The sequence below is a fragment of the Sceloporus undulatus genome, chromosome 9 (genome assembly GCF_019175285.1).
Source record: "Sceloporus undulatus isolate JIND9_A2432 ecotype Alabama chromosome 9, SceUnd_v1.1, whole genome shotgun sequence".
In the NCBI taxonomy this organism is placed as follows: Eukaryota; Metazoa; Chordata; class Lepidosauria; order Squamata; family Phrynosomatidae; genus Sceloporus; species Sceloporus undulatus.
In genome coordinates this window covers 22,644,664-22,657,883 of record NC_056530.1, presented here as the reverse complement: position 1 = coordinate 22,657,883, position 13,220 = coordinate 22,644,664, and the positions used below count along the sequence as shown (strand labels likewise).

The window sequence follows — 13,220 nt, the reverse complement described above, 5'->3', positions numbered from 1 at the left end:
TTTTGTGAACTGCCTTTGGTTTGATTCAGACCATTTTTCTAGGCTAGCCTTGTCTGCTCTGACTGGCAGAAGCTCTCCAGGATCTTTCCTATCTTTTGTTACTGGATCCTTTCAACTGGAGACACTGGGAATTCGACCTGGGACCTCCTGCAGACAGAGCAGCATGGCTTCACTATGGAGTTAGAGATGGTAAATCTTGTTCCCCCCCCCCCCCCCCCCCCCCAATGGATATCTAGAACAACGAAACATTCTCCCCCCCCCCCCCCCCAACAATGGAAACTTCTGCAGCTTTTCTACAAACACTGCACAGCTTGTAAAGCACACTGCAGAGTTTTCTGGAAACTGTATAGCTTTCAGCATGGAAACAAAACTGCACAGCTTTCCTCGCAGAGAAGAAATCACACAACATTCAAATTGACAAAGGCTGCAGCTTCCTGCCGCGTAACATTTGCACAACAGTCAAAGTATAAAGTAACTAGTTCTTTTTCAAAAGTAATATTCCAAGCTCTGCTCAGGCCCTGTTTTGACTAAGTGAAATCAATCAGGTTTAATTTTGCCACTGACCAATATACACCCCAATGATTTCAATAGGTTTAAGTCTCGGTATAAGTAAGGCTTCACTTGCACTGCAGAAATAATGTAGTTTGGCACCACTTTAAGTGTCATGGCTCAGTGCTATAAAATTCTAGGATTTGTAGTTTTGTGAGATATTTATCCTTCCCTGTCTGAGAGCTCTGGTGCCGCAATGAACCACAATTCCTAGAATTCCATAGCATTGAGCTATGTCAGTTAAAATGGTGCCACACTGTATTATTTCTGCAGTGTGGATGCAACCTAAATCTAAGGCCAAAGCAGTCTACTCTTTTTCTATACAACCCATTGGGTCACTCTTGCAGGCATCTATCCATGTGGGCTGCAGGATTAAGGGGCTTTCCAACCAATACATGTAGAAGGCTGGTATGTAGAGAAACCTCAATGGAAAATGAGATACAATTTCGCCACACACAGGAGAGGCACAAGGAATAGTAATTTTAGATCATGGTCAAAAGACTGCCCTTAGAAGCAGCTCAGTTGTTTCAGTGACCATCATTTTAGCTACCGCTGGCATGCACCCTCTTTTAGGAAACAACTGGTTTGCAAAATGGGAGACGTGGTTCGAATTGCTTTGGTCTGAATCAATCCATTCTGGGGTTAGGATGGAAGAGGCTGGGTTGTGAATATTCTGAGGCGTAAAAGGTGGCAGGAGGGCAGCTCAGGCTTTCTTCAGCATCTTGGTGGTTTGGTTGTTGGCTTCGTTGATGCTGATCACATTGGCAATGGCCTTGGGAAGAAAAGAAAGACCATGGATTATGATATCTTGCCTAAGTTCCTTGTTCTGGACTCTTTACAACGGTTAAAACAAACATAGTTTAATAGTCACAGCATGCAAAAGCTACAAAATCTAAAGAAAGACTCCAAAAGTAAATGAAAACTAACAATTTAAAACAAAAATAAACCATTTATTCACCAATGTGGTTTCCATGGCCAAACCTGCGCAGATGTGAACTCAGGTTTCCAGATCATACACCTATGCTCGTATAACACTACCATGTTGGCTTCCCCTCCTTCAAAAAGTTGCCATGAGCCAAAATGCAAACAACAACAAACATTTTGCCACATGCACCCAAACCCATTGCCAATTCCAGCTGTGTGCATCACTCACCTTTTCTTTAATGCTCTCCACTTGCTTGCTCTGGACATCAATTTCGTTGCTCATGTCCACTGCCATGCTGCGCAGGTTACTCAACATGCTGTCCACCTGGGTCAGGTTCTGCTCCATCTCTTCCTCCACGTCGTCTTTTGTTATCCTGATGGAAGGGATGGGAGGAAGACGCACGTGTGCAAAGAGAAAGAGCGACCGATGCCAAGGTGGAATCTTTCCAAGATCATAGAATCATAGAGTTGGAAGAGACCACAAGGGCCATCCAGTCCAACCCCCTTCTGCCATGCAGGAAATCACAATCAAAGCATCCCCAACAGATGGCCATCCAGCCTCTGTTTAAAGACCTCCAAAGAAAGAGACTCCACTTCACTCCGAGGAAGGAGTGTGTTCCACTGTTGAACAGCCCTTACTGTCCTAATGTTGAGGTGGAATCTCTTTTCCTGTACCTTGCATCCATTGCTCCATTGGGTCCTAGTCTCTGGAGCAGCAGAAAACAAGCTTGCTCCCTCCCTTCAAGCATTTAAGCAGTGCTATCATATCACCTCTTAACCTTCTCTTCTCCAGTTCCCATATCTTTGAAACAATCTCCAAAGCATGAGCTAGGTCCCATGAGCATGCCTCCACAAAACACACTAAATTAATAATAGTCTCCTGGAACCTTAAGACACCACAAACCTAAGCAATTTCGCACCCCACTCCTAAGGGCATCCTTGCAGTAAGAAAAAGAAATAATATCCATGAACCAAAGGAAAGAGGAACACTTCCACCTTCCATTCTAGCTTCCCCCAACCCAGGTTGTCTTAATGTGTAGGACTACAACTCCCATTACTTCCCTCCTTCCCTTACCTCTGAATGAAAGGTCCACTCATCATCATCTGATTCCCATCGGCCACCACGCAAGGTTGTCGAGAAACCACATTGTCCTGGTCATTGCTGGCAGCAGCTTTACTGGCCTCCATGGCTTTTAAGTTCTTTAATCTATAGGTTTCGTATTTTTTTAGAAAAAGAGGAAGAATGCAAAAACACAAACAGGGACTCATCATCCTTCAAACCTTGTTCCACCTTTCTGGAAAAGAAAGCATCAAAGGGACACAAGTCCCTAGTCTCTGGGGGATTCTGGGAGTTGGAGTCCAATATAGTAACGTTCCCAGACCAACCAATTTCCCAGAGGCAAACAAGGCCACTTTGAATCACACAGACTGATGTATATAAATAAAGTTGTGAATAGTAATGGTAACTAAGGTTGTGAGTTCCGGATCGTCCCAGTCCCTGAGGTTTCTGGGCCAAAACCCAAGACCATAGGCTACATCTACATCGCTTAAAAAATGCAGTTTGACACCACTTTAACTGCCACGGCTCAATGCTATGGAATACTGAGATTTTCAGTTTTGCAAGACATTTAGCCTTCTCCATCAGAGAGCTCTGGTCCCACTACAAACTACAAATCCCAGGATGCCATAGCATTGAGTTGTGGCAGTTCACGCAGTACAGATCCAACCATAGGCTTCTCATAATGTCACTAAGCATTATGCATTAACTACCAACCACAGTTGCTCACAGGTTGTCGCTTAAACACAGAAGCAGGGTCATCCAAAGCTGGAGAAATTGCACCCTCGTCTTCTGCCCAGAGATGTCCCATAAAAGTGGAGACTCAGGGCCAGATCCTGAGATCTGGAAATCCTCATAAGTAGCAGCAACAGGCAGGGAAGAGGAATCCACTTTGGTCCAATCCAGAAAGGTGTTTCTGATGTTTTTACCAGAAAGACTTACTTGGCACAAGGACAGACAAACAGACCACAGCATTTGGCCATGTCTGTGAGGTTCTTCTCTGCCTCCTTCATGTCTTGGATAATCTGGTCCAAGCCGTCCTCAATTCGGTCCAGCTGCTCTGAGCAGAAGACAGAAGACGCACCCGTGAAAAACCTTGTCCCCAAGACTCATACCAAGAAAAAGGATCCATCAGAGTTAATGCATATTCATTTCCCCTTTCTGTACAAATCGGTTGGATCACCATTTACAATTCAATGCAATGAGTGCAAATTCTACCATTAAGTTTCAGAAGCCTTACCTCCCTGATCATCCAACATGACTAGAGTTCGAATCCCGGCATCTTTGCTCTTTTGGAAAGAAAAAAAGACAAAGGGACAGGTTGGCCATATTCGGATATAGAAAAGAGGCCAGTCACTGGTCAAAAGGAAACCCTTGCACTCCATCCCTTGACCCTGTGACCAATAAATGGAAACCAAGGCTGGCTAAGGGAGCAAGGACGCAAAATCGCTGGCTACCTAATGAATCTGTTCATTCATGTACAACTTTTGTGTGTTTCTTACCTCATCCACCAGCTGCAGCATCCGTCTGGTGCTCTCCAAAGACTGCAGAGGGGAGAGAAATAACATGAATGCAACACTAGGAAAAAGCAATTCACAAGAATTGGATGTCTCTTCTGTATGGTCTGTGCTTTAGAAGAATGCAGGAGTTGTTTTTGTGTGCCTTTGAGTCATTTCGGACTTATGGTGACCCTAAGATGAATCTAAGGGAGCCAATGTGGCATAGGGATCCTTTTGGACCCCAAGTCCATTTAGTCCAGCAACCTGTTTCTAACAAACTAGTCTTCCTGGAAAGCACCCAAGTTAGCTATAGGGGCACATGTCCTTCCCTAGTGTTTGCATCTGATACGCAAAGGCAGACTGAATGGGAACTGTCTCCGTTAACTTGAGGCCCTCCTAATAGTTTGCACTCCAGCTCCCATCAGCTCTGGTTGGCAAGAGCAATGGTCAAGGATGATGGAAGGTGTAGTCCAAGATATTTGCAAAGTGTCACGCTTGGGAAAATGAAGCCAGCCAGTTTGACAGTCACAGGTATCCACTCAATATTGGGATACAGTCCATTTGTTGATACTCAATAATAATAATAATGTTGTGTTATACTAGGCAGGAAGACATTGGAGACAAAGGCCAAAAGCTGCCAGTTAAAACATAATAATGCCAACCAGTTTCATGTTTCTAAGGTCTAGGTGGGCACTGCAGTTGCATTTTATCCGTGAAAGTCAGGGGGAAAGAACCACAGATCAGGTCTGAGAAAAGGCAGGATGGCTTGACAGAAAACACCGGAAAGTACCAATCTGACAATGGATCCGTAAGCAATTAGTATGAAGGCAATAAATTGGGAATAAATTGCCATCCAAGATTGGCATGGGCATGAAATGGGACATTGGCTTATCCAATGGTCTGTTCATGTCAGCCCACCAGCATCCCCAACCCTTTGCAGCAAAACCAGCAAAGACTATTATCCACACCACTAGTATCTGCAAAGCCATTATGGTTCAGAGAGCATCAAACATTGTTCCTTACCTCCATGTTGACCTGGTGGATGCGCTCTTCAAGGTTTCCGAACTCGGGTCCCACCACACCGTTGGCTGCCATCTTGGGATCCTCTGGGCAAGAGCCAAGCAGGGAGGCTGTTCTTTTAGAAATGACTCCAAAATGATTTCAGAAGAAGTAGGGAAGACCACTGGGAAGGAAAGAAATGGACTTTCAGAGAAAGCATAGACAGTGGGCAGCTTCGTACAGAGCCCTGAAGAATTACCTCTTAACAGTGATTTGTTACCATTATAGTTCCAAGGTCTAAAAGGTAGTCATTTACTGCTGTAGCACCACTTTCTCCCCCTGGCAAAACCACTCTATTCTCATTATCCCCAAAGAAACTAAAATAGTCACTTTCTAGTTACGTACTTGTTTTTGCAAAACCAAACAAAATGCTGAGGCCACTTGAAAACTGAAACTGTTAACAGTTTCATCACAAAAGCAATGCACTAATCCCATGCCATGTTAAACTCTTCATGCAGTTTAGCTACACTTTAGTAAATGTTTTTTTTTCATGGCTTGATGGCCAAACTGGAGATTGAATGCTGATCTCCAGAGTTGTAGTCCAATATAAACCATAATCCGCACTATATTGGGGGGGAGTAACATTCGATGCTTTGGAAATCAATATAAAGCTGAAGCCCTATTCTCCAACTGTCCCAATTTGGCATAGAAAGTACCAATTAATCCTTTGTCATCCCACTTTTTTAGTTGCTTTTAAAACATCTCAGCTTCTCTCCCCTTCTCCCACTTTCTTCTGTTGCCTTTAGTAGTTTTTGCCCTTCCCAGGAGGCTCAGGCAAAAGTAAACTGCTGCAGCCATTCCTATCTTGACTGCTCCTCTTCATTTGTAACTTTTGCCATCTTGACCACACTGTGATATTACTTGGCCACAGAGATCCCAGTTTTCATTTGTTGGAGAGTATGTGAAGGTTGCAAGAAAACATAATATTTTCCCCTTCCTTCTCTATTCTTTTTCTTTTCTCTTTTGCAGAGAGATTGACTATGACCTATTTACTAAAACTGATTCTGATTTAGCTATTCATGTATACCAAAGGATCATGGCATCCCAGTCTTATTCAGTCGTCTCTCTGGATTCGGATAAGTCAGTGGGAATTGCCCACAACAATTCAAACATTTCTTCATAGCCATAAGGGCAACAAGAAACTTGCTTTGTAAAGAAACAGAATTTGCAGAGACATTTGTTTCTGTGCCAAATTCTCCCAGCTGCTTTCCAAAAGGATCCCGGAGTATCTACCAGCAGAAGTTGTGTACCTCCAAGTCATTTCTGACTTATGGAGACCCTAAGGCCAACCTATAATAGGGGTTTATCACACTGGGGCTAATTTTGGCATTAAAGAGAGATTAAAGCGTGCTTAAAGCATCCTGCAAATACAATGAAAAGGGTGAGTAACTGTGTAAATTATTATCACACACAGTGGTGCAAATACAATATTGGAAATGCATTGTTGCTGAAATCCTGAAAGTAAAAAGATGCATATTAATGCTTCTTTATGACCACTTTAATGTCGGGTTTTGTGCAACATCATGTGAAATCGTTGCATGTAATTACATGATTTTTCCATGCTATTCACAGGATAAACTCCCGATCTCCTTCATGTGATAAACTCCATAGGGTTTTCTGGGGCTAAAAGTGTGTGACTAGCAAATCCTTACATGAACGATCCAAGATCACAGCAAATGCAGCCAGCCTCCAAAACACAACAGGGCTCTTTGACCCACCCTGCTTTGCTTGTAACCATTTTGTGGTTCTTCTAAGTAATGTCCCTATCAAAGAGGAACCAAACCCAGATTAGACAGATCCTACCATAATCTGCTGCACCCGCCCCCATCCCTTCGCCTCTCCTTTCTCTCTTCTGATATGATTCTTCAGCAGCTACAAAACATATAATTTTCATGCTTGCAGCTGTTTGCTCCTCAGGAGCCAAGAAATGCCAGCCCTTCCTCCCAGGACCTTCCTTTGCGCCCACCTTCTCTTGCTCTACTTTTGTCTTCAGAAATTAATTCACTTTAAAAATAGGTGCTTGTGCGTCTTTTATTTTTTAACTGCAAAGAAAAAGAGGAGGAGGTGGTGCAACAGAGTTCTTTTCCTCCCTTGTGAGCCAAAACCAGGCAAAGTGGGGAGGAAACAGTAAGTTGTGTCAACGAACAGGAGAGACTAGAAGTCTCTCCAAAGCCAAATTGTTAATTTGCATTTTTTGCATTTTCAAACAACCAAACAAACAAAAAAAGAGACGAGAGGGGGGAGAAATATGCCCTTCCCAGTAGACTCAGGTAAAAGCAAACTGCTTCAGCCTCTCCTAGTTTGCATGTTCTTCCATATCCATAACTTTTGCCATTGCAAAATGTTTTCATTTGCAAAATGTTGAAGGGATGAGAGGAGGAGGAGGAGGAGGCAGAGACTTGCCCTTCCCTGATATCAAATGGCAAAATCAAGGTTTGATATTTTCAAGCCATGGATGGTTGAATCTGTGGATAGGGAGGACCGACTGTATATCCAAATGTTCAATATCATAAAAACGTTAAATAATAAATCACACAAGGATGGTTCCATTGCATCCTTCATAATAACGGTAGCAACGTTATTACTTCTCTCTCTTTTTAATTAAATACGCCAACCTTGATAGGTACCTGTGAACTGGTTTCTAGTGACTCAGTGTGAAGAACACTGGAACTGGCAAAAACTGCAGATGCTCCTGAGAATTACTCATAAGTGTTTGGAAAATGGGGGGACTGCAGTGGCATAGAAAGAGAAGGGTCTCCTTCTGTAACTTAATGCTCCCCCTTGGCCACAGAGCCCGAGAAACCCACAAAAAATACTATTCTTTATTTATTTTTTCCCTAAACCTTTCCATTTGTAATACTGGACTACAACTCCAACCATGCCAGACCATTCCTCATCATAGATTACAAATGGCTAGAGCTGCTGGGGCTTGCAGTCCCAAAACACAGGAAAGCTCACCCTGACGTAAAGCCACAAACTCAAATGTCTGCTCAAATGCAGTTCAAATCACTTGTGTATTCCAAAAAGATGTGTTTTAAACAGGGACTGGTTAAAGCAAACATGGGGAGGACAACCGGATTTCTTCCAGGTCCACAAAAACAGGGTGCCACGACCACAAAGTGTGGCAACTTTATGGGGTTTTAAAACATCCTGGAATCCCAGCCAAAGACAATCCTGACTCCACAAGACTCACTTCCACCATTATTAGGGTTCTGCCTCTCATGGAGCATGTTGTTGTCATCGTTGTGTACCTTCAATTCATTTCCAACTTTTGGCAACCCTAAGGAAAACCCATCGTAGGGTTTTCTTGGCAAGATTTGTTCAAAGGGGTTTGCCTTTGCCTTCCTCTGAGGCTGAGAGAGCAGGACTTGCCCAAGGTAGGTTTCCATGGCCGAGTGGAGATTTGAACCCTGGTCCCCGGAGTCGTCCGATGCTCAAACCACAAAAGCTGTCCAGGGCCGACTAAAAGCTTGGCATCAGATCTGTCTGAAACAGGCTGGCCGCTGTGACTCATCCATCTGAAATGGACGAGGCACCCGCCTCGAGCCTCTTTCTGGGGCGAAGGAGGGAGAAAGGAGCTGGAAAAAGAAGAGGGGGTCTCAAATGCATTTGAGACTGGAGGAACCTTTTGACTCATTAATAAGAGGCAATAATAAATGCCCAAAGATATCGAGTGCGCATTGCTCCGCACCAGCGTCCCTCTTTGCTGCAATAACCTTCCAGACAGAATTCATTTGGCACCGAAAGAAAGGATAATGTCATTATATTAGATTCTCACCCACGAGGAGGAATTTGACATTGGCAACAGATAGGAAGAGGACACTAGGCTGGATGCCAAGGCTGCCAACTTCTCAACACAGCTGGGTTCCTCAGCCTCGAACAGAGCAGTATAGGTGTGAACATTAGCGGCTACTTGTTTTTACATCCATGCCATTTAATGCTGTGTGTTCTCTGATTTTCCTTCCCCGAGTGTTTTTTTCCAACCAGGTAACTTGGGTTGCAGAGTGAAGTTTTGAAACTGTTGCTATTGTTAGACAATGGAAAGTCAGCAGTCCTTGCCAACCTACCAGGAATTACCCATTGATCTCCATTCTTATGCTCATCCTCAGCTTCACTTAGCGGCTCCGTGTGGCACCCATGGGAGCAGGCCAAGGTCTGGAAAATATGCGCTGATGTTGCAGGAGACTCTTTACTCTTGCAACGTTAGAAAAATAAAAAGCCTGCCTTCTATTACCCTTTACAACCCTTTCAACATCGTGCAACTTTGCATGGCAATATTCTCTGCATTCTCTGAAGATGCTAGCCACCGATGCCGGTGAAACGTCAGGAATAAAGTCTTCTAGAGCATGGCCACATAGCCTGCAAAAACCCATAAAAACACTATGGATGCCAACCATGAAAGCCTTTACCTTCGCAAAAAAAAAAAAAAAAGGGGGGGAGGGGAAATGAAACGGTGAGATAGACTGCTCCTGAACATGGAGGCTCTATATAACCATGGGGATCAATAAGCACAAACAGGCCTAGCTTCACCCCTTTTTCCAGGCCATCTGAGCTCATTGCCATGGAGTGTCATACATTAGTTATCCACAGCACAAATGGGTTTTCTTCCATCAGATAGAGCCAAGCCATTTCTTCCAGCTTTTTGCTGTGTCAAGTGGCTTCGTCGCTGGTCCTGTCAAGCCTCTCACAACAAAGCTGGACGGTGGCATGCAGGCAGGTTTCCTCTCTAAAAAACCCCAAAAAGGCCGCCGGTACAGTTTGGAGAGTCATAACACACACCGACGCGAGATGAAATTATCTCACATCCTCGGCTAGGAAAGGCTGTGTACTTAAGTGGCTCTCGCCTGCACGGTTCAGAGGTACATGAGAACGCCGCTCTTCTGAATGAACTGAGCCGTCTTGTAATTGTGGGTGAGAAAAGAAAAGACAAGGAAAGAGAATGCCATTTTATCAAGGGCTCACTCAGCCAGGATGCTCACACAACCACTTAATGCATCCAAACACTCCCATACAATACAGCAGAGGCTGAGAGAACAGATGAGGAAGAAAAACAGACAGATTTATGCCTGGAATTATCCTCTGGGGCTAATGGAAACTGGATACTGGGTTTGACAGTCAATCGTATTCAACTTTAGGGCTTTCCACAGTTATCCATCAATCCTCTCCTCAAAACACTGTTCCATCTTGTCCTATAGCAGCCTTCGATGGAAGGGCCCAGCACTCCATCCCACTATCATCTTCCACTTTCATGTTACCTGGATTTCTAGATCAGGCACAAAAATATATGGCCAAGGTCTCCATGCCACTCTACAAACCACCCTAATTTCCCAGTAATAGACGAACTGCAATTTGAAAACAGCAAATGGGATGAGAAAGGACACACAGAACAGTGATGCTAAAGGGTCTGGACTTGCAATATTTTGGGGCTAATGAGAAGTGGCCCGAGAACTCTCACATCTTCCTCCTGGCCCTATATATATAAACAACACACTTCAGTGTATTGCAGTGGTGAAGAAACCGAATCTGGGATACATCTCATGTAATACCAACAGTTGGAAACACTTGACATGCATCGCATAGCCAAAACTTCCAAAAAGGCCAGGGCTAGCCTAACCTCTTGTCTCACCCACCACTATACAGATTTGTACCCATTACCATTGTAATGTCTTTCAACACATGCATTGGTTATCCAAACCATTTTTTGGAAATGTGGCAACCAAAGTCAGCAGGATATTTAGTCCACACTGATCCTTCCAGACCGCCTTTGTCAGGTTAAAATGCGCTGTGCAAGAGATCAGCTGCAGGCCATGTCAGATTCAAGAGCAGAGCAAAGGAAATGCAATAATTTTTAGGACTCATAGAATCATAGAATTCTATGATTCTATGACCCCAAAAAGGGCCATCCAGTCCAACCTCATTCTGCCATGCAGGAACTTTCATTCAAAGCATCCCCAACAGATGCCCATCCAGCCTCTGTTTAAAGACATCCAAAGAAGGAGACTCCACCACACTTTCTGGAGGTCTTTAAACAGAGGCTGGATGGGGATCTGTCAGGAATGCTTTGATTGAGAGTTCCTGCATGGCAGAATGGGGTTGGACTGGATGGCCCTTGGGGTCTCTTCCAACTCTATGATTCAATGACTCATACTCTTCATAATGCAATCGGTACATTTCATAATGAGATTGGTGTCGCAAAACACAAGAGTGACCTGGAAATTCAAGCTGCAATTTCCAAGAGTGGGGTGTTAACATTAGACCAACTTTTTGGAGGGAGAGTGGCAAAAGTCAAAAGATAAATATTCCCCCAAAAAATCCCAAACACAGATTTGCCCAGGTTGGTTCAGGACTCAAAAAAGAGGAAGCCCTGGATTCTTCTAGCTGGTGAGGAACTCATTGGAGAAAACTATGCTGATCTGTGATGGTAGCAAATATTTATCATCATCATTACCATCATCGGAGAAAAGGTCATATCAAATGTGTTCATCGAGACACATCGGCAGCAAGAACCCAAGAATCCTGACACGGGTTGTAAACAAGGCTTCACCGGCACACATGAATTATCAACTTCTCTGTCCCAGGACATGCGCTACACCTTGGTCTGCTGTCATTTTGCAAGCTACATCTGCTGAAGTCCAGGAACCTTGTTCTCTGTGTCATATGGCCACCTTCAACTACTAGACCCTTCCTTCTCTTTTTAAATTCCCCCAGACTCGGTAAACACATGAAAAAGGACACAAGAATCCTGTATACCTTTAAAAGTTGTGCAAAAGAGGCAATTTCAGCTGATGCATGATATTCCCTCTTCTACGCATCTAGTAAAAGCACTGTCCTGTTTTTAAAAAATGCAACCAGCTTCGCTATGGGCTAGCCATCCCACACTATGGAAATCCCAAAAGTGGTCCAGAAAAAGTCAAAGGTCTGACAAATCTCCTCTAGAAACATCTAACTGAAGAGATAAACACTCCTCTCCAAATGTCAGTCACAACAACCAACATCCATTGTTTGGGATGGTCTTTGCATCTTTCCTCCTGCGCAGCTCCTCTTTCCTAGAATTTCAATCTTCAAAACATACATTTAGTCTCACAGACACACCTCAATTTAACTTTTCTTGGCTAGAAAAGAAGCCTGCCAAACTTTGCACGATTGTCAACAGGTCCCACCAAAAAACCAACACAAAACCAACCGAAAAGGCATAAACAACAGGTTGCTGGAAAAGAAGGAGCTAGAGAGCCGTGGGAAGGGGGGGGGGGGGGGGGGGGGTTCTTTGCAAAATCTCCACCCAAAAAGTGAACAGCTGGAGAACAGCTATTTCCGTCCATAATATTTTGATATTTTGGGGATAATGAGGAGGAGCTAGACCATGCGTGCATTTTATTAGCAAAGGCAACCCTGGCTGGCTCTGACGCACCAAGAAAGGCTTTCAAATCCAAGCTCCCAAAAAGTGGTCCAAGTTTGCCCAGATGTTGCCATGAAGAGGTCCCCAAAGCCCAGAGGTTGCCAACACCCTCTTTTTTCTCCCACTTTGCTAATAAATGCTGCATAGTCTTGCTCCTCCTCATTTGGGCTATTCCTCCAAAAAGATGAAAATATGATGGATGGAGAGAACTGTTCTCTGACTGTTCACTTTTTGGGTGGGGATTTTGCAAAGAAAGACCCCTCCAAAAAATCCTTTCCAAGGGCTGCTGTCCAGCTCCAAAGCACCCAAAGTGGCATCCCCTTTCTTACCTGTTGTTTGCCTCCTCCTTCAAGCCCACACTCCAGGGTTTGCCTCCACCAACAAAGAGCCAAAAACTGGCTAAGGATGGAGCTACGCCCATTTCCCCTAGGGAGGCGTGGCATCCAGCCCTGACCCCGCCTCCAGATGCATCTCATTGGCCACAAAGTCTGATGGGCGGCTGGAGGATGGTTCCCTGATTGGCTGCCAGATTAGAGGGTGGAGCAGGGGTGGGGCTGGAAAAGTGGTACCCAGGTCCCACCTTCCCCCCAGGGGATGCTGTTGCCAGGGGCAACCTGACGTGTGCCAAGGAGGAGAAGGATGGAGAAGGCAATTTGGCACAGTCACCTGGGCAACTCCCTTTGCATCTCCAGAAGGGACTTTAAGGGGACTTTGGGGACTGAGGCCACAAGTGGAA

At 44.4% G+C, this 13,220-nt stretch overlaps 1 protein-coding gene across 3 annotated transcripts; it reads right to left on the bottom strand.

Moving 5' to 3' along the window:
- Positions 1-262: 262 nt before the first annotated feature.
- LOC121915407 (synaptosomal-associated protein 25-like) lies at positions 263-12,895 on the bottom strand. Of its 3 annotated transcripts, none has more exons than XM_042439655.1 (8): positions 12,814-12,895; positions 5,053-5,212; positions 4,033-4,074; positions 3,771-3,819; positions 3,473-3,590; positions 2,549-2,680; positions 1,703-1,847; positions 263-1,321 (listed from the first exon to the last, which is right to left on the bottom strand). In XM_042439655.1, exons 2-8 carry the CDS (start codon positions 5,122-5,124, stop codon positions 1,253-1,255), a joined length of 627 nt encoding a protein of 208 aa, XP_042295589.1. In that variant the 5' UTR covers positions 5,125-5,212; positions 12,814-12,895; the 3' UTR covers positions 263-1,252. The 3 variants fall into 3 exon arrangements, with proteins under 3 accessions (XP_042295589.1, XP_042295588.1, XP_042295590.1); XM_042439654.1 differs by lacking the exon at positions 12,814-12,895 and adding an exon at positions 5,288-5,748; XM_042439656.1 differs by lacking the exon at positions 12,814-12,895 and adding an exon at positions 5,309-5,748.
- Between the last annotated feature and the right edge of the window lie 325 nt (positions 12,896-13,220).

Bases quoted from the DNA above. Each gene is read 5' to 3' on its own strand.
- LOC121915407 (XM_042439655.1), bottom strand. From the start codon at position 5,124: ATGGCAGCCAACGGTGTGGTGGGACCCGAGTTCGGAAACCTTGAAGAG. The intron at 3,820-4,032 runs GTAAGAAACACA...TCTTTCCAAAAG, and splicing joins TGCTGCAGCTGGTGGATGAG to AGCAAAGATGCCGGGATTCG. The intron at 1,848-2,548 runs GTAAGGGAAGGA...CCCTTCCATCAG, and splicing joins AGTGGACCTTTCATTCAGAG to GATAACAAAAGACGACGTGG.